This window comes from Sinocyclocheilus anshuiensis, unplaced genomic scaffold (assembly GCF_001515605.1).
Source record: "Sinocyclocheilus anshuiensis isolate Anshui unplaced genomic scaffold, SAMN03320099.WGS_v1.1 scaffold689, whole genome shotgun sequence".
Taxonomy (NCBI): Eukaryota; Metazoa; Chordata; class Actinopteri; order Cypriniformes; family Cyprinidae; genus Sinocyclocheilus; species Sinocyclocheilus anshuiensis.
Genome location: NW_015536490.1, coordinates 332,747 through 353,988, shown reverse-complemented (window position 1 = coordinate 353,988; position 21,242 = coordinate 332,747). Strand labels below are relative to the sequence as shown.

The 21,242-nt window shown below is 35.6% G+C and overlaps 1 protein-coding gene across 1 annotated transcript in view; it reads right to left on the bottom strand.

Moving 5' to 3' along the window:
• The window catches only part of LOC107685197 (anoctamin-8-like), a 25,803-nt gene extending 5,215 nt beyond the window's left edge, over positions 1-20,588 (bottom strand). The window contains exons 1-13 of the mRNA XM_016481712.1: positions 20,276-20,588; positions 12,666-12,776; positions 10,890-11,022; positions 9,584-9,722; positions 8,670-8,766; positions 8,291-8,407; positions 7,288-7,415; positions 7,025-7,186; positions 5,341-5,493; positions 3,435-3,561; positions 3,089-3,144; positions 2,880-2,954; positions 693-1,433 (exon numbers count right to left, since the gene is read on the bottom strand). Coding sequence (XP_016337198.1) covers positions 693-1,433; positions 2,880-2,954; positions 3,089-3,144; positions 3,435-3,561; positions 5,341-5,493; positions 7,025-7,186; positions 7,288-7,415; positions 8,291-8,407; positions 8,670-8,766; positions 9,584-9,722; positions 10,890-11,022; positions 12,666-12,776; positions 20,276-20,444 — 2,208 coding nt within the window. The 5' untranslated portion in view covers positions 20,445-20,588. The remainder of the gene's footprint in view (positions 1-692; positions 1,434-2,879; positions 2,955-3,088; positions 3,145-3,434; positions 3,562-5,340; positions 5,494-7,024; positions 7,187-7,287; positions 7,416-8,290; positions 8,408-8,669; positions 8,767-9,583; positions 9,723-10,889; positions 11,023-12,665; positions 12,777-20,275) is intronic.
• Positions 20,589-21,242: the final 654 nt, after the last annotated feature.

Here is a 21,242-nt window from a genome sequence, read left to right as displayed (position 1 = left end):
GACGAGGCCGAGTCCAGCCCGGGGTCGTCACATGTGGTTTCCGCAAGCCCGCCGGCCGCGCAGTTCTCAAGCCCGCCGCCGCTCAATCAAGCAGACCTCTGCTCACTCTAGACCTCCGGCCGCCGCTCACTCAAGCCCGCCGTATGGCCAATCAGAGCACACCTCGCTTTTCAGAACGATGAGCTTTGTAAAAATTTACGCGTTTCAGAAAGGCGGGGCATAGAGGAGAAACAATAATGTATAGTATGTGGAACCTTAAACCGCATAAACATTATGTTTTTGGTGTATTACACCAAATACACAAAATAATGTTCTTTTTAGCAACATCATATGACCCCTTTAAAATATCTTCTGTTATGTTCAACAGAAGAAAGAAACTCATACAGGTTTGGAACAACTTGTCATTGAGTAAATGATGACAGTTTTTGTTTTTAGGTGAACTATCCCTTTAAATTAGATTTGAACACTTTCTCAATAAAATGTTAGTTGCTGCTTGTTTTACGTGTTTTAATACGAAGGACATAAATGTTTCATTATATCCAACTATATTATATTCAAATGTATTTGATTTTAATAAAAAAAAAATAAAAAAATAAAAATCAAATTAATTTATTGTTTTTACATTTCAATGCAAATCTAAACAGAAAAATGAAAACAAAAATATAAGTAGTAAGTATGGTGTGCCTTCTGACCTGGTTTGTTTGCATGCAGCTCTCCATCTCGGCCTGTGTTAACGTGGTGGTTTCTTGCTCCTCAGGAGGATCCATCCACGAATCTCTCTTGGTCTTACCGTCAGCCCTCTCTAAGCTCCGCCCCCTCTTCCTGAGCCGGACTGACGTGTTGTTCTCCACTCCCGCTGGCAGCGGCTCAGCTGTCAGCTCCTTCATCTCCGGAACCCCGTTTTCATCATCATCATCATCACACATCTCGAAAACTGAGGCAGGATCCATGCCCCTCTCCACCATGGTGGGGCTCCCCTCCTCCAGGAAGCTGTCGTCCACCGGGCTGACGCAGCTTGCGGACTTACGCTCCACCTTCTCAATGAAACTGACCTTCCGGAGCTTCAGGCCGCAGTCGATGAGGCTCTCCGATTCGTTATCTTCTTCGCTGTGCCTCTCCCCAGGCTCCTCCTCCACATCCTCATCCGGGACGCCGCAGCCACCGTTCAGACACTTGCGTTTTCGTCTCTCCTGAGGGCCCTCCTCACCCATCTGTAGCCCGTGCAGGCCTGACCCGAGCACGGTGGGGTCGCTGGGTGACACTTGTGCTCGTCCTGCTGCAAGCCGCCCATACTTGAGCAGTGCAGACACCAGCAGCTCCCAAACGGCCCGCAGCGTGAGCTCACCCAGTCGGTGGCGCTCGGCCAGGTAGGGCTGCAGGACTTCCTTCATGTTCTGCACAAACTGCCGGATAATCAGCAGTGTGGCCAGCATCTACAGCAATAGGAACACCAACACGTTACACCATCACCTTACAAGGCTGAGCACTGATAATGTCGATTCCACTCTTACACAGTTGGGCAGTTTGATTTAAAATGTTCATTTTAATTACAAGTAAATAAATTCTATCTGATTTAATACACGAGTTTCACAATTTGAGTTGAATTACTGAAATAAATGAACTTTTCCATGACATTCTAATTTATTGAGATGCACCTGTATATATATATATATACTGTATATACACTACCGATCAAAAAAGGGTTATTATAGTTAACTAAAACTAAAACCATAAAGAACCTTCATCGCTTGAAATAAAATACATTTTAACTGAACTAAAATAAAATATAAAAAAATGATTTCAGCTAGTTTCTCATTCTAATTTAGTTTAAGTTGATGTACTTAACTAAAACTGAAATAAAATGTAATAAAAACTATTAAGACTATTAACTATTAATAAAAGTATTAAACTATTAACCATTAAAAAATAAAATGAAATGAAAACAGAAAATATAAATTCAAAATATAAACCCTATAAATGTATCTCAATGATACTAAAATAACACAAGTTCAAAACTTTGGGGTCAGTAAGATTTTTTAAAAGAAATGTATACTTTAATTCAGCAAGGATCTATTACATTGATCAAAAGTGACGGTAAAGACATTTATAATGATACAAAGAATTATATTTCAGATAGATGCTGTTGTTTTAAACTTTATTTTCATCAAATAATTTCTGAATAGAATAGAAATCAGTTAATTCAAATTCTAATATTATTTCAAAATAATACTGTTTTTTTGTACTATATATATATATATATATATATATATATATATATACATATACAGTAAATTTGAAGTTTGAAATTATATATGTGACCCTGGACCACAAAACCAGTCTTAATCGCTTGGTTATATTTTTAGCAATAGCCAAAAAAACATTGTATGGGTCAAAATTATCGATTTTTCTTTTATGCCAAAAATTATTAGGATATTAAGAAAAGATCATGTTCAATGAAGATATTTTGTAAATTTCTTACCATAAATATATCAAAACTTAATTTTTGATTAGTAATATGCATTGCTAAGAACTTCATTTGGACAACTTTAAAGGCGATTTTCTCAGTATTTAGATTTTTTTGCACCCTCAGATTCCAGATTTTCAAATAGTCGTATTTCGGCCAAATATTGTCCTATCCTTACAAACCATACATCAATGGAAAGCTTATTTATTCAGCTTTCAGATGATGTATAAATCTCAATTTCAAAAAATTGACCCATATGACTGGTTTTGTGGTGCAGGGTCACATATATATTTCAGTTCATTATATTTACAGAATGCATGCAGCTCTGATGTTTTGAGTGATTTGTGTTTCTGTGGTGTAGTTTTAGTTAGAAGCTCAGAGCAGGTGTTCATATGGTCCAGTCAGAGATTCTCACCTCTTTCAGACGCTCCATGTCTTTGAGGTAGAATCCAATATAGAAAAGGCTGAGATAAGAATTTACAAACTGAAACTGAGAAAGAAAGAGAACATTTCAGGAACAAAACTGTTTTAGTTTTAGTAAAAGTTTTTGAATATTTAAAACCCAGTCTGGTCATTAAACATTTTATATATAAAGGATTTATTTATTTTTCTATTGATACTTACAAGAACCATTTTGATGATGAGATTTTTCTCATAGGCACTCTGGAGTCTGTAGTTTTCTGTGGGAAACACAAGACTCAGACATTAGTATTCAGCTCACAGGAGCCTAACAACTAGCCAGTGTTGATATTCTGTCTCCTTCTCACTCCTGCGTTTAGCTTCTGGAGGGCCGAATTCCTAAAATCCAGACCACAATCCATTTCGGCCTTGTTACTTTTTACTACTGACAAACTGTAAACCAAAACTTCCTGAGTTTAATGCAGAACTCCCTCCTAAAATCCAGTTTTGTTGAATATTGTGTTCGTGAACACTTCAAATAATAAATGACCACATATATCCTGTGACTCACCCATGTCATTTAGCCAGCAGGCGATCTTTCTGTACACCTCATCACACGCCGTCACAGTGATGGCCAACATGATTTTAGGGATGAATCTTGCTACACGTGGAAGCTCCTTAATTCCCATCACAAATTCCTGCCAAACATCACCTCATTACAACTCACATTACATGAACTATTTTCTATTTGCACTCACTAATATGCAAATCCATTTTAATATTACTTTTATTATTTTTATCATATACTGCATTATGGTGAAACATATGGAAGATCATTTCTGCCACAGGATAAAAAAAGGTAATCTCACAATTCTGACTTCTGCGAGAAAAACATCTGAATTGAGAGAAGTCACAATTGTTAAATATAAGCTTGCAATTTCATGAGATAAATAGTCGAAATTACTTATTTGTTATTCTGTGGCGGAAAAGAAATCTGAGATATAAACTCGGAATTGAGAGAAAAAGTTAGAATTTTTAGATTCTTAAATTAGAAAAATTACGACTTTTTTCTCATTTTTATTTTTTTATTATGTGGTGGAAATGGGTTTCCATAGAAACATCATATATTATTATTATCATAATTGTGTTTTTTTTCCCATGAGGACCATTTATAATGTTTAACGTAAATGTTAAACGTAATTAAAAAAAAAAAAAAAATGTTATTTAAAGACCTTTTTATCTCTCCTGCATACCCTTGGCATTTTTTGCAGCTAAGAAACAATAATGTATAATGCATAATGCGTTTATAAACTTTAGGGCTGGGCGATATGGAAAAAAAATAAAATCTCGATTTTTTTCAGAATGTTTGACCGATTCTCGTTTTTTACGATTTTTAACTAGTCAACTTGAAAATGTTACTACAACATGATTCAAGTAACTTTTTCTTTATTAACCCTCTGGTTAAAGACATTTCTATATCAAGTGCACCACACATGAAGTTGTCAACATGATGTAAATGTTAAACAAATCACTTGTTAGATATCTTTGCAAAAAAGATGCATGAACTACAACTACATCTTGTACAATCTTATCTTAAACATATTATATGTTCAGAAATAATATAAGGGAAATGCTTTAAAAAAATCTCAAAAGTCAAGGTAATTCAAATTCAAAATGACTGAAGGTAAAACACCAGTAGACTATTATTAACTATAAATGTTCTGTAAAAACAATGAACTGCAGCTTTCAGCCTGTCACCATGATGCAAACATGAAATTTCAGACATACAATAGTAGTTCTTAACAGGTTTTTATTGGATTGCACCGCTTTTCCATAGTTTTTTCATAGTTGCGCTCTCATCTCTTGCAGCATATCATGCATGAAACGGCATTCTAAAAGCACGGAGCTCAAGTTAAAAGAACTTCCATCTTCCTGCATTTTTTCCTTTTTCACTGCCCGTGTCGCATCTTTGTCAACACAAAAGCGCATTCTGTGTGAATGGCACCTTATGGTCCTTCACAGAGCGCGTCACGCGTCAGTGGTTAATCACGTGCGCCGACATGTGGTCGACATTCTTTTCTCTTTACTGTTAACACTGGCATATTGTCAGTGTCTAATTCTAACGTTTGGTAATATTTCTATTAAAAATGATTCCGAAAACGTGAAGTCATGAAAACGTGATTCCTCGATTTATAAAAAATAAAATCGTGGCAAAACATTAAATTCGAATTAATCTACAAAATCGGAAAAATCACCCAGCCCTAATGGACTTTATAATATCAGCATAACAATATTAGGTTAAAATTTGATATATGAACGTATAAGGCATATCTTGGGTCCTGTTACTTGTCATCATTTGTTATTAATTATTTTAATCTGCATACATAATAATTAGAAAATGTTGAAAAACAGGCTGTCTGACGGCAGGACACGTCAACTACCATAGATCAGTGTGTGTGAGAAAGTGTGTAACTCACCTGAAGCTCAAAGCAGACAAGCATGGCCAGAAATACAAAGCAAAGGCATAATATACAGATGGGAAAGCTGACCAGCCATCTGAACACTCTCCTCCTCCACGGTGGGTAATAAAACTCTTCACAGCCCGTCACTGGGCTGCACCGCTTTACACCCTGACCCGAAGAGCAAGAGAGACAAAAATCATTTAAAGAGCTGTTTAAAAGACGTGTTTTTAGATGCATCAGATGCCATTACTAAGACTAGCAATTTAATGCGTTAATTTGGTGCAGTTAATTTTGGAAAAAATAATGCATTCAAATGATTAACACCCGGCCCGTACCTGCACATCATCTTGCATTGCATGCAGTAGCTTAGTGACGCACATGATGCTGGACAACGACTGACTGTGTGATGTAGCCTATTAGAAAGCAGTTATATGCCCCTAAAATTCAAGATATCAAGATAAAATGTGTGGGTTTTTGTCTTTAAAATTGGTTTTGTCTTTTTGTATGTATATTACAGTATATGATATAGTTTAGCAATATCATATGAGCAAGAGAGCACTGATTTTATCATTGAATCATTCATTCAATTGATTCGTTTGAACGGCTGATTCATTCAGGAATGAAGCAAGTGACTGTCTTTATGAATGGGTAATCATGAATCACTGACTCACTAGATTTGTTCAAAAACACACTTTCATTGAATGAATGAAACTCAGCTATGTTTGCTTTTAGAGATGCGAAGTGGCTGAGCTGTTACTATATTTGGAATATTATATTTCGTTAAAGAAATAGAGCAAAATCAGGCAGTACTTGTTTATTGAACTGTTGTATTAAATCAATATCACATTTGCAAGAATGAGTAGAATTGTTATTAATAGCCGCAATCCCGCGCCGAAATTCAAGTTCTGCTCTGTGTTCTCTGCTAATAACCCAACTGTGAATGATGCGAGCGGCATCACTATGTTGTCACTGAGAAGCTGCAGGATGATTTTTGGTGTGCCAGCAGAACAACAACAACGCGCTACATGTTTCTTTTCCCCTCATTTTTTCCAATTGACGGAAATCCGTCACAGACTTGCTGCAATTAACGGAAATCCGTCGTAGCGACGGAGAACTTTAATCCCTGATATTTGCACAAGTGCTATTGATTTTATACAATAGTTAAATAAAAAATGACATAGACACAATATTGTCTGTTTTGCGAACAAAAATAATTCCAAACAAAGTCACAGCAAAACTGTTGTTTCGCTACTGAATGAATCAATGTTTTTCAACAAAACGAGTGAGCGAATAATTCAGTGACCCATTCATTCATTTCTGAATGGAGCAGCAGTTTGAACGAATCGGTGGAATGAATGGCTGAATGACTCACTCATTATGGGTTTTAGTTTCATATTTAGAGTATCATTTCTTTTTAAGAATCATTTCATATTTTAATATTAATTTTCCCCCCGAAAACCATTAATACCCATTTATTATCATTATTTATGCAATGATGAATCACAATACTTCTTTCTAAAGCTACTTTTTTTGTAATGGCCATTTAATACTTTTCTCATTCAACACAATAATGACTTAAAATTATGTTTTGGGGGTAATTTCTCCGTCCAAAATTGATGTGCAATTATGTATATTTATTAATTGGCACATGATGCAATTAATTCGATTACAATTTTGAATTGCTTGCCGTAGTCATTACCCTGAACTGGGGTCTGGGCTCCTCCAGTGACTCAGCTGGGCTGTCCAGTGTACCCCACTTATAGGCGAGCTCCGCCCCTCTGCGTTTCCAGCGCTCCAAGAACAACGTCGCCCACACCACATTAAAGAGAGCAAACACCACACAACAGATATCCCTGCTGGTCTAAGAACATAGCGACAGAAATATCAATCAAACGAACAATAGTAGCAACTCTTGGAACATAGTGGATAAGTCACTTTTATGCTGTTTAAGTGGTCAAATACCTGATCTGATTCTGTGAGCATCCACAATACAAAGCCAATAACAGCTGGATACAACATGGAAGTGGTGTAGAAACCCAGCCAGGCGAAGTACATGGCAATCTTCACTCCAAAATAATCACAAATATCATCTAACAAAACAAATCATTCAAGTATCTAAGTGGGGCTGCAGCAACAAAACAAAATCAGTAAATTTGTTTATTGATTAATCGCATATATATTAGGATTGCAATAATTTGGACTAAAATACACATTTTGATAAATTAATTGTTGTTAGACATTAAATGTAGGTTTAAAAGTACTTGTATTTTTTACAAATTATATATAAAAATTCTATGTAAAAATGTATACAAACAGTAATTTTTCTTCAATAATACAGAATTTTTTCAATAGTGCAACAGTAGCCTATTATTTTTTCAATACAACTTATATGTGCTTTATAAAAACAGTTAAATTAACCCATATTACATTATTGTTTAGTAAAATTACTTAACGTTCCAAGTAAATGAAATGAACAAAAACAAGAGTAGGGATCAAAATGGTCAAAAATGGGAAACCGAGCAGCTGGGTTGTTAGCAACATTATTAGCAATAGGGTTGTGACGGTGAGGAAATTTTCCCATCGGTTAATCGACGTGTGACAACACTGGTAATATTGGTATCACGCGGCGGCGGGGGCGTTCCCTCTTTTCCTCACTTTCCTTCGCTTTTAAATAGCTTAGCCATGTGCATTTTACTTTCACTTTCGAATAGCGGCAATTCGGAGTAAAGCAATTGTTCGTTTGAATTTTCCCTCTTTTCCTCGCTTTCCTTTGCTTTTAAATAGCTTAGCCGTGCACATTTTACTTTCACTTTCGAATTAGCGGCAATGCAACACACCGGTATCACCGTCAGCACCGTCTATCGCGGCAAGCCTAATTAGCAACATTATTTTTCAATTCTAAAACAACAACAAAAGGAAAAGAATGGTATATTTCATTGTTGACTTCCCACTGCTAACTACTAACCCAGTGGCTGTTTTTCACACACGGCCTGCACCCACGACTTCATCAACTGTCCCAGAATCCTCTGCTCATGAAGCGGGAAGACTTGCTGGATCACACCTCGCGCCCTCAGCTCAGGAACTGGAACAGACACACACAGTTCACGCTCACTAACACACACACAACATGAACAGGTATTCAAACCTTTGGTAAAACGTTTTCTTCCAGAAATGTTCACTACATCTGTCAGCAGCAACATATAAAGCCTCAGCCTGCAAAATCAAATTACTTTCAGGTACAGACCATCAAGATACTGAGCGACTTATACATACATACAGGCCACTGGTACAGATCAGGCACACACGTCTCAGGGCTCTCAGGAAGTCTAAGAAGAAGAACTCACTGATTGGCTGCCCTTCCAGGAAGTGGATGTTGTGAAGGGCCTCCCCATGTTTAGCTCTGAGATTGTCCAGCCAGCATTTGATTATGCTTTGACGTTCCTGTGATACGGAAAAGAACATGGTTCAGTCTACAATAATGTTCATGTTACAAAAAATGTACAACCCAACTCCATGTCGATGTCTTTGAGGTGGCACTACTTTTCAATTTTACAAATGATTTATTTATATATTATTATAGTATTTATTCATATTTTTGAATTCGTTTCATTTTTATTTTTTGTAAAGTTTTGTTTTAAGTTTTTTTTTAACTTTAAGTTTTAGTAATTTTGTTATGCACTTCTGTTATTTTTAGAGTGTAATTTTAGTTTTAGTACTTAAACTTCAAATGACTTTATTTCAGTTATTTGCCAGATGTTTAAGTTTAGGTTCTATTAAGTATTTCTATGTTATTTTATTTCAACTTTATTTCAATTAACATGAAATATTTTTAATATATTTAATATAATTTACCAGTGTAGTAATATTATAAAATATCAATTGTATAATTATTATTTAATAATTATAAGTTAAAATTATAATATAAGTTTATTTGTGCTGTACAATCTTTTACACATTTCTATATATATATATATATATATATATATATTAGAGCTGTCAAACGACCATAAAATTAGTTTTGTTGGTATAAATGAATGTATTTATGTTCAATGATATTAAATAATAATTTTTACTTGAATAAAACCAGTTTATTTAGATGTTAGCATTTTAGGTTACTACTTCTTTTTAGTGTATGAAGTTCCAAATTTTAATAGCTTTTTTCTGTTTAAATGAGATGTCATCAGCAGCCTTGATAACAAGTGGACAAAAACAAACTTAATTCTGTATCAAAACCTTTATGCTCAATATTGTGAAGGACCTGTGAGGTGAAGAAACAGAGTTCACTCTCAATGTTCTCGTAGATGTAATCTTCCTCACAGGAGAAACTGCGAGAGCCGCCACCAAACTCCGGCTTCACAGCTTTCTGCAGTTCCATCTCTTCAGCCCCTCGTAAAAGACTGACCACACAACAAAAAATACATCAGCAACAAAGTCAAACTCAAGCTAGCCTTTAACCATGAACACCAATAAAGCAAAGAAAAATATAACTTATGCTCCAGAACAAACTGTACACTAGCATTCAAAATTTTGGGGTCAGAAGATTTGTATTTTTTTCAAATCAATACTTTTATTAAGCAAGAATGCATTAAATTCAGTGTTAGTTTTGTATCACTGAGATACTATTGTAGTTATAGTAGTTAATATTTTGAATTGGAATTTATTTTTATATTTTATGTTTTCATTTTCATTTTAAAGTTGTGTATATTTTAGTAATTTTTATTAGTTTGTTACTTTTATACTTGATATAATAATACAGTTTATATAATTATAATTTGTCTAGTTTTATAAATTTTTATTTCAATTTTAGTTTTAGTAATTTTAATACATCACGTTAAACTAAATGAAAATGAGAAATGTTGCCTTGTTAACTAGCTGAAATAAAATAAGACTTTTTTATTTCAGTTAACATTTATTTAAAGTAATGATTTTTTTGTTTTATTTAACTTTAATAATCTTGATTAAATTGAACAAAAAGTTACACCAAAGGCTTTTACATTGTCACAAAAATTTCAAATATTTCAAAAAATAAAATGTTTTACAAAAATATCGGGCAGCACAACTGTTCTCAACACTGATAATAATCAGAAATGTTTCTTGAGCAGCAAATCAGCATATTAGAATGATTTCTGAAGGATCATGTGACACTGAAGACTGGAGACATGATGCTGGAAATTCAGCTTTGACTCACAGGAATAAATTATATTTTAGAATATATTCATATAGAAAACACTTTAAATCGTAATCATATTTCACAATATTACTGTTTTTGTAATCAAATAAATGCAGCCGAGGTGAGCATTAGTGACTTCTTTCAAAAAACTTTTAAAAAATCTTACCAACCCCACAATTTTGAACGTTAGTGTATTTCATAAACCGTCTTGATTCAATGAGCTCCCATAAGGTCCACAAATTCTCAGGCATTCTTTAGAGGCTCATATTGGAACATGACAATAAACATCAAACTCGCATTTGCTTGACCCTCATGTGTCATCTTGCATCACCTGAAGAAAGCGTTCATAAACACAGGAGATTAAAGTAAAGGAAAGATAAAAGCTCCCTCTCACTTTTCGTATGTGGCCGTGACGAAGAAGGCGTACATCCTGGTGTGTTTGTGATGTCGGATCTGGATAATGAGCTCTGGGATGCCGAGCCGTATGTGGTTCAGAAGCCAGAGCAGCGTGTGGTCATCTGTGGTGTCTGCAGAGACAATTATAAACACCTCATGACCAATATGATATTTATTACACTGAGACACACCACTGAAAAATACTAATTCACAGGCCTGAATAATGTAAATTCACACAAAAACACATGGCTTCTTTTTCAAATGTACTTCTTTATATTTTAAATTACAATTCACAATTTAAATTACAGTCCTGTTTGCTTTATCAATTATAAATTTAGGAATTAAAATGGACTTCAAAAGGCATTCTGAATGAAGCCCAACCCTGATATTGAAATAAATCATTTAAGTATCATTGAGATACTGTTATAGTTTTTGTTAATATTCAGAACTAGACTTCTTTCAGGACCACTGTCGTCAAAGATGATTGACAATTAGCATAAAGTTTGGATTGGCGGTATGGTTTCGTTCTGGGCAAGAACTCCCTGGGTTATGTCTGTGAAGGTAAACAGTTGGGAAATAAATTGCATGTTTATTTTAGATCTGTGCGGCAGCAGCAATATACATTAAATAAATCAATAAATCCACTGGTCTCTGTCTCCTCTGAGGCTGGGACTCTAAATAGTGTTCTGTGCTCGTCTGTGACAGAACAGTTAGCATGTTTTGCTCAAACTTTCGCCATGGCATTAGAACTGGTACACCGTTGTTGCTTGCAAAATCAAAATGATGGCACCTGTGGGTGTAAACTTACAGATTAAGGGGCGGTAATATTATAATGAGATCCCTTTGCAACGTCACCAAGGGAGCGAAATCAGACGCGCTCGTTCTCTCAGACGCTTGCAGAAAAAGGCTTCCCAAAACAAAGTTACTGGGTTAATCTTTTTCACGTTTCCTTGGTTGGTAGATGACCTGATTATAGCACTTAAAACCTGGAAAGGTCAGATTTTCATGATATGTCACTTTTAAAGTTTTAGTATTTTTTTGTTGTTGTGTATAGTGTATAGTGTATAGTGTATTGTGTACTATATAGTGTATTCATTTTTATTTCAGTTTTAGTTATTTTAGTGCATCAGGTTAAACTAAAGGAAAATAAGAATTGCTGTCCTGTTAACTAACTGAAACAAAATAAGTTTTTTTGTATTTTATTTTATTTCAGTTATTCTTTTATTTTAAGTAACATATTTTATGGACTTAGTTTTAGTTAACCATAAAAACCCTGATCTAAATTAACTGGTTTTGTTCAAAAATAAAGAAGACAACTGCAAATTTTCCATTTTTCACTGGGTCTTGGACGTTTTCACAAACAAGACATGATTTATCAATATTTTTTGTACTAACTCAATTGCTAATAATTGCATGGATTATTTATATTTACACATACAGGAGAACTTCTCACAAATATTTTCCATCTAATTCACAGCATGTGAATTTGTTCTTAACCTTGTTCAAATGTTAGCTATTTGTTTTAACAAATAGACAAATAATTATGCATTAAACATAAATAATAATTGTGCATTATATATTTCTTTTCACATATTTGTGGAATATGTTACTTGCATGTACTGTTGTGGTATCATCACACTACATATATATTATACTAATACATATCATGGTACTGAAAAATGACCAAATTCAAATACCACATTAATATCATAGCATCATTCTAAAAAAGGTATTTATTATGTGTTTTGTAAGAAATATAGAAAGAAAGAGACACCTGGAAATGTCATAAGGACATCACAGTTCTCTGTGGGCACCGTCTTCATCCAGGATTTATGGGACATGATGTGTCTCCCAGCCTGCAGCAGCCGCTTCCCAAATAATTTATCTGAGAAACACAACAAGGAGAGAGAAAGAGAAAAGAAAACAAACGTCAGTCTCTTTGCAATGTTGCTACGGACAAGCAGTTAATTCTCCCCCCACTCACAGTGCCCAGATTAAATGTCACTCTCATTCCCCTTGAAACATGAGAAGAGGAGACATAACCGAATGCTCCAGCGCTGGGGTCCTGGCAGCACAGCGGCCAGTGTCTGAAAATGAACAATAACCTCAGAGACCAGAGAGTCGGCTCAGTGTTTGCGACTGGGGTTGTTAAAAGAAAATGTTAAAATAAATCTTTTTTATATATATATAGATATTACAAGAAGTGTCTCTTTTAAATGTTTAAATCCTTTCTAAACTTTCTACTTTTTAAAACTACATTGTCTGAAGTAAAGCAGCATCATCAAACTCATAACACATGTCACTAGTAGACACATGCAATCTGGCCAATCATCAGTCAGAGCTCACTGGCTCGGATTCTTAGAACTCTCTAAGCTTTATTTTTACTCGGTGTGCAAAGCCGAATGCAGGAGTGATGCCATGCTGTCATAATGCAACACATTTCCAGTGAAAGAGAAGACAGATATTAGACGTGCAGAGAAAACGCTTCACAAATAATAAGCAATGAAATCTGTGAACTTCTTAATGGAGGCTACAGCTTAAAAACTACACAATCTGAGGCAAATCCTATCAATTTCTGTATTCTTTTCAAACGCTGCAGTGATTTACCACTGTAAGTGCACTTCTGCTATCAGAGGGATCAGAGGGGCCAGACATTAAAGGGGTCATAGGATGATTGATATGATTCTTTAGGGTCTTAATGAAACTCTTGCACAGAAACTCCACATATCCATAGCAGAAGAAATACTACTGACGATGCTCCAGGAAGGTATCCAGTTATCTCTGAATAAAACGCACAACGGAGGTAGAGACATTTTAACTGATGAAACTTGAGGAAAATAAACATACGACTGCACAAAATATATGGTTTATCTGTGTTCTTCAATCTTGGGTATGTTTATAAGGAAAGTATATTTATAATGCAATGTTAATCGACATGGCCTTTATCACTGTATATAATACTATCATTCTGTAATATGAAACCACGTCTGGTCACAAAAAGTGTTTCAAACACTCTACTATGTTATTAAGTTAATTTGGAGAAAAAGCATGTCAATAAATTATATCTTTGTTGGACAACAGTTTTGTAAACAGGCTCATACACATGCAAAACTGTATCGCACACGTGCTGTAGTACATTTATTCAGACCGATTTTTTGTGCGCTGTACAGCCCTAACCAAAGCAGTTACAGCTCGAGCTCCTCATTTAGCGATATAGGCTACTCCTCCTCAATTTCACGTCTGCTTTCCGTGATGTCGCTCCGCACTGTCGCACACAGAAATATGTCAACAACTAGACTTTATCGTTATTATCGCAGGAAGTCTAATTCTTATCGTGAGGAGAATTTTTACCGGTATATCGCAAACGATAAGATATCGCCCATCCCTAGTCTGAGGTAAGACACCAGTCCAGTCTGCGCTGAAACGCTACTGTCAATCAAACTATCATGGGAGGGGCCTGTTTTTGTGACGTCACACAGACAGGCATCTGAGATCGGCTCGATTTGAGAAAGGGGAAAATATTTAACGAGATTAAAAAAAAAAACACTGGGTGGATTTTTATCATTATAGGGTGGTTGTGTACACACACTACCAACACACATTTCAGTTCAAACAACTTGTAAAAGTGCATGTAGCATCCTATGACCCCTTTAAGAAGTGCTACAAACGCTTATTCCAAAATGAAAGGGTGCTGAAAATGAAAGTACTGCAAAACAGCAATATTTCACACTGCTGGTGAGCCAAAAACACTGGTAATTACTAGCATATGAACAAAGCCAGGGAAGTTACTGCATGGTCAGGAATAGAGTCAGACAGTGCTGGACAACAATAACACAAAAAGTGATATATTCAAATAAATGGTGATAAAGTATATTAAAAAACAAATGTTTCATGTGCAAATGAGAAATATATTTACTGTTCCCATAACGCAATTCCTGTGAAGCAGATAGTCATCTACTCGTATGAATGGGCCACTGTGAGAGAAAGCAGAACTTATGCATTACTGAATGAGGTGAAATTTGAATACTTTGTCACTTCCCAGGCTGCAACAAGCTGATTATAGAGTTTAATAATCAGTACCATCAAATAAGTCTGAAAGTAGTGTGTAGAGAAGAAAATATGAAATGAAGAGTTGCAATTAAATGAGCCATTCACAGGTTTCACACAGATATTAAACATATTGTGTTATTTTATATTCACTCAAAAAACAGAAGCGGTTCTAGCAGTTCTGAGACAGTTACCATAAATATAAACCACTTCATAAATATTACGAGCATTTAAATATTTTATATTCACTCAAAAAACAGAAGCGGTTCTAGCAGTTCTGAAACAGTTACCATAAATATAAACCACTTCATAAATATTACGAGCATTTAAATTAGCTGAATTTTCAGCATCTTTACTTCAGTCTTCAGTGTCACATGATCAGAAATTATGAATTTAGTATTATTGTTATTCAGGATTCTTTGATAAATAGAACAGCATTTATTTGAAACAAAAATGTTAAATGTTTTTACTGTCCTTGCTGAAAAGAGTATTAATTTCTTTAAGGAAAACCTGCAAAAAAAAAATGTAAATCTGTATATAAAGATGTACAACCAGAAATCCTATTAGAAAGATATGTCTAGTACTTAGTGTGTTTTATCTCTCAGCTCTTAAAAGTGCCAGGCACAGGAATGGCTGAAAAGGACCTACTAAACACTCTTTACGACATGATTTGAATAGAAAAAGTAGAATATTCAGCCTCTTATGCTCTGTTTTTTTTACATATAATCTGGAGTCTGTTGTATTTGTTTATGAACTTGAGAAACACAGCTATAACAACAGCTGCTATTATGAGATGTTGAAGGAGTGAAACCTCATCTTGAGTGAGTTTTGAGAGCGTCTCGAAATGTAAGCATGTGTCATTTGAGAAAAAGTAGAATATTCAGCCTCTTATGCTCTGTTTTTTTTACATATAATCTGGAGTCTGTTGTATTTGTTTATGAACGTGAGAAACATAGCTATAACAACAGCTGCTATTATGAGATGTTGAAGGAGTGAGTGAGTTTTGAGAGCGTCTCGAAATGTAAGCATGTGTCATTTGGAAACACTGGAGCTGAAACAGGAGATCATTAGCTGTTAAAGACAGCTGTAAACTTTCACAGAGAGTTCTACTGCGAGGAAGCAAATAATCTCAAAACATATTGGCTTAGGTTTGCCATAAACCTACATAATTCAGTACGGGTAAGAGAGAAAAAAAACAATAACTTGAACCTATGTTTGGTACACTCTCAGAAAAAAGGTACAAAAGCTGTCACTGGGACAGTACCTTCTCAAAAGGTACAAATATGTACATTTAGGTATGTATATGCACCCTTTAGGGGTAAATAAAGTACAAAAGTGTGCATTTTGAAAAGGTACTGCCCAAGTGACAGCTTTTGTATTTTGAGAACAAACTGAGAGTTTGTTCTTCAGGTTCAAAAATAAAACTGTAACGTGCTTTTGTAACTTCATAAAACAAGAGCTCTTCATCACTGCCAAGCTCCATCACACCAACTAAAACCATATCAGAGCTTTAACAACCATCTAATGTTTTGCCACTGTGTTCAGGTGAGATATCTGCACCTGTTTACAACAACAGATCTCTAATGATACCCGAACTAGTTTCTGAAACTGCCATCCATCATCAAATTGCTGGACTTTTATTTAGCTCATGAAATAAAAATTGAGGCAATGACATCACGTGAGTGTTAATGGTTCAGATATGGATCAACACTACTGTATGCTCCACTATTGATGTCTAAAACCCACTGCATAACCCTGAAAGATACAGCCCAGGATACACCAAAAGCAACACATTACACCCAATATATTTTATGCTCAAACTATACTCTTCATACCTGACATATAAATCATCACAAACAAACCTATTCTCTTCATGGAACAAGACACTTTAAGCAAGACGGTGTTATACTGATTTTAGTTCAATAAACAAGAAGATACTTATGAACAACTTTTAGACAATATTAGCCTACCAGTTACTTTGCCTGTTAATTCGTTGTTATGATGTCCCACATTCAAGTCGTGAACATAACAGGGAAGTAGCCTACACTAAATGAAAGAACTGATATATAGGCCTACCTAATTTAAGTATTTTCATGAGAAAATGATTGAAAGATTAATTTCAGAAATTAAGTCCCCGATTTAGGCCACTCACAGCAAAGTTCCCTTATGTAAAAATAAGTTTGAAAAATCTGAACAACTGTATAATGTTAGGAAACATCCCGGTATAATGTTAGCAAACACTTCTGGAAGCGGCTTTTAGATGAATATGTACATATGTGCTGTGCGCTTTCCTCTCAAAACCAAAATAAACACAACTAAAATGACAGTGGTGAGAAAACAGCAGTTAAGAAAGCATCTGACCATAGCGATGTGGATATGTTTGCATGAGCTCTGAAATTCAGCACTCCAGTGACGTCACATTTATTTATATGGCACTTTATGCAAAAAGATTGCTATGGGGAGAATCACAACATTACGAACTTTTTTTTGGAAGTAAAAAAGTAAATAAAAATCGGACAAAAAGATGAAGGTTCAAGACTGTGCATTTAACGGCTTTAGAGAGGGAAGGAACTACAATGAAGCATTGCAAATGACATTAATCAAATTAAAAATGAACTATTAATTTAAAGATTTTGGTTGTATCTATACAAACAATATTTTAAGCTCTTTGCAAAATATGCATATATATATATATATATATATATATATATACAGTATATATAGCATGGTAATGGATATGACAATGTTAATGTATTTGGTCTTGGATAGAATAGATCTGCTACGCTGCTGCTGCTGAATTGCTGCTGCTGTTAGTTATTGCTGTATTTGTAGATTATTGATGCTGCAAGCAAGTACAGGAACTTGCTACAGCCAATACATAAGCTGATATGGTGCTGTGAGTATTTAAGACATACTGCTGCTGCACAAATAGTATATAAAATAACCCGTAGCAGATCTATACAGGTGGAGCTGGGGAAGGTGGAGAGTTTCAGAGGAACTCTGAAAGCATGCTGCAATGCTCAAGCGAATGCTAATCAGCCATTTAGATGTAAAGCAGCAAGCTCATTGGCTGCGTATGCAACATGAACCAATCAGCTTGTGACAAGTCGTTTAGTGCTAAGAATATCATCAGAACATGGTATAGGCCTATATATGCGTTTTATTATGTAATCGACTTGGACCAGTGGTCGTTCGATATTGTTCTAAATGACGTCACGCCAGTTCATTCTTCGATTTCACTTGAAGGATATCAGGGCGTTTACAATTATTATTTATTAGTAAAATTGGAGTGGAGAGGTTATTAGATTTATTGACTAATTGACTGATTAATCATTAGTTAATTCATAGTTATCAATTGTTTAGTTGTAGCCATACAGGCTGTTTACATGACACCGTTTTCAAATTGGCCATTCATTTAGGCGACAGGACAACAGCGTTTTAATGGCCTGAAAATGCAAACTTTTGAAAAAGGTTTCAAAGCACAAGTTTTTGAAAAACATACACTGTAAAAAATAAGTGTAATTTTAACTGTAAAATTTTGTAAAAACGCTACGCAAAAAAACTGTTAATAGGTTAACAGTAAGTTCCCGTACTCCATACAGGGAAAAACTGTAAACTGTTATTTTACAGTAAAATGCTGTTAATTTGACAGTTTTTAGAAGTAAAAATAACAAATCAATGTATAATTTACAGTCAAAAACTGTAAACTGATATTCCCAGAATTCCCTGCATGACACTCCACATTTGAAAGTATTTTGTTTAAATAATCATGTGTTTTTAATAGTGTTTGTTATTAGTTATGTATATTTGGGCTTTATGTTACATCTTCTGTTGTTTAATGAAAGTTTAATGCATTATTTAAGTATCATGTGTGTTACCATGATGGTGTTTTGTGTTTGCATGAATGACTCTGTGCACCTTCTATATATTAGTATATACTTCTGCTTGTGGCGAAGCTACTTGTGATGAGCTTTGATTCTTCATGTGGCTTTCTCTTTTACCACCTGCATTATTATGGTGGTTGTCAGTATGTTAAATGTACAAAACAGATTTTAATAGCAGTGTGCATTGTTGAATTTACTGGTTTACATTCAAATTTTCTTGTTTGTAAATTACAGTTTTGTACTGTAAAATTTACAGTTTTTGGTAAATGTGTTTACAGTTTTTCTGTATTTTTTACAAAATTATTCCGGCAACCACAGCTGCCAAAATTATTTTGTAAAAACTACAGAATTTTTTTTACAGTGTACTGTTATCGTCTCCGTGTGAACTACAAAAACACAAAATTGTGAAAACAGTCATGTGCATGCAAGTTCAGTTCATATAGGCGCAAGCATCTTTACAAAATGACATCACCAACTTCTGGCCTGGTACGCACACTGAGTTTTAGTCGATTTGCACGGATCCGTGTGAACGGGGACCGTTTTGACAACGTTTTCTTCTGTATGCGAAACTTCCATTTTGTAGTCCATTCCCTGATAGCACACGTACATCACAGAGACGTCTATTTGACGTCTGCATTTACATCTACAAAACGTATTTTTTAGAGTGTTTGCTCATCTGCAATACTATAGGAAGTTTCCTATCAGATGTCAAATAGACGTTTAGAAAATGTTTTTAAGATGTTTATGATTTAGAATGAATGTAAAACTGACATCTTAGGGACGTCTATCAGATGTTTGTACACAGCAGATGCTTTCCAGATGAAACAGACATCTTGCAGACATAGAAACGTAGAAAACACTTATGCTTCGACTTTCAAAAATAGGTACTGTACTTTCTCATCATTTGCACATGGCGAACAGAGACAAACACAGTGATGATAAAAGTCCCAATGCTGTTGGACTAAATATCAGCACTCTTAAAAAACAGCGTTCATCTAATCAGATTCGAGGACCAGAACTAACTGTAGTATAATGGTTCACAACAAGCCACAATAAGAAGGCCATCCAAGCATCAACAAAACTCAAAACATCAACAATTTCGCCAAACAGAAAAAGACTTCAGCAATAAAAGCATCTCAGACAACTTGAACCTGCCCGAAGGCCCGTGAAAAAGGGCTAATCGAGCGCAAAAAAGTAGCGCATGGCCCATAATATGTAGACTACAGCTCCATTTGAAGTGATGCTGCCGCATGACCTTCTATAGGCCACAAATACTCTCAGGGAGAGTTTAATGCATGTATCCCGGCACTGTAATGGGCATAAGGGGCAGACAGCATAACAAAGCGCCGCATTGTTCATTCTGCTCTAAGGATATGCCGTCTGCCCCTTATGCCCGCTCTCCTCTCGCGTCACATCCACCTGTCCCGTCAGTATTCGCCCTCTCCGGACTCACCCAAAACGCCCGCTGATGTGGGTTGAGGGGCAGCGCTGTGCTGCCGCTGCTCTGGCCGCTCCGCGTCTCCCTGCGCTCGGTGTCTGTGCCGCGAGCTCTCGCTGTCGCTGCTGCTGATGTTGCTCACCGATGATGCAGCAGCGGCCGCCGCCGCCGTGTCGGGCATCATGCTGCCGCCGTTTTAGCGGGGAATGGATGTAGAAATTGGGGCAAGTGTTAAATGAAGGTGAGGGTGAAGTGAAGGTTGTTGTGAGTCATCCTGTTTGCGGCGAGATGCGAGGAGAGACCAACTGCGGCGTGAGGAGGAGTACTATGGTGGAGGAGGGACAAAGAAGAGAAGAAATACATCGTCTCTCTCTCTCTCTCTCTCTCTCTCTCTCTCTCTCTCTCTCTCTCTCTCTGTCTCTCTGCTTTCAAACACTCAGATACAGATATAGTCTACTCAAACTGCCACCCTCTCATAGTCAGTGTTGGGGGTAACTCATTACAAGTAACGCGAGTTACGTTTAAATGTACTTTCCCTTCAGCCTGAGGCTTATTAATTTCACTTTTGGTGTGAAAAGGCTTTTATATTTGCCAAAAATAGAACTTTTTTATTTTCTTGTCCAGATTTTAAAAGTAACGCAAAAGTAACGTAACGGATTACTTTCCATAAAAAGTAACTAAGTAACGTAATTAGTTACGTTTTTTATGGAGTAACGCAATATTGTAATGCATGACTTTTTAAAAGTAACTTTCCCCAACACTGCTCATAGCAGACATGCATTAGCTGGCTGACCTCAGCAAGAGTGTATTGATGTATTGATGTGTACATTAGAAATCAAACCTCAGCATTTAGAATGTCAAAACTCTTTTAGGCTGAAGCTTTAAAGAGATTTGCTGACTTATGCAGACTATGTTATGAAATGCAATATATTATCACAGTATTTATTTATTTATTTGTTTAGGCCAAAAAGTTAATTGTAAA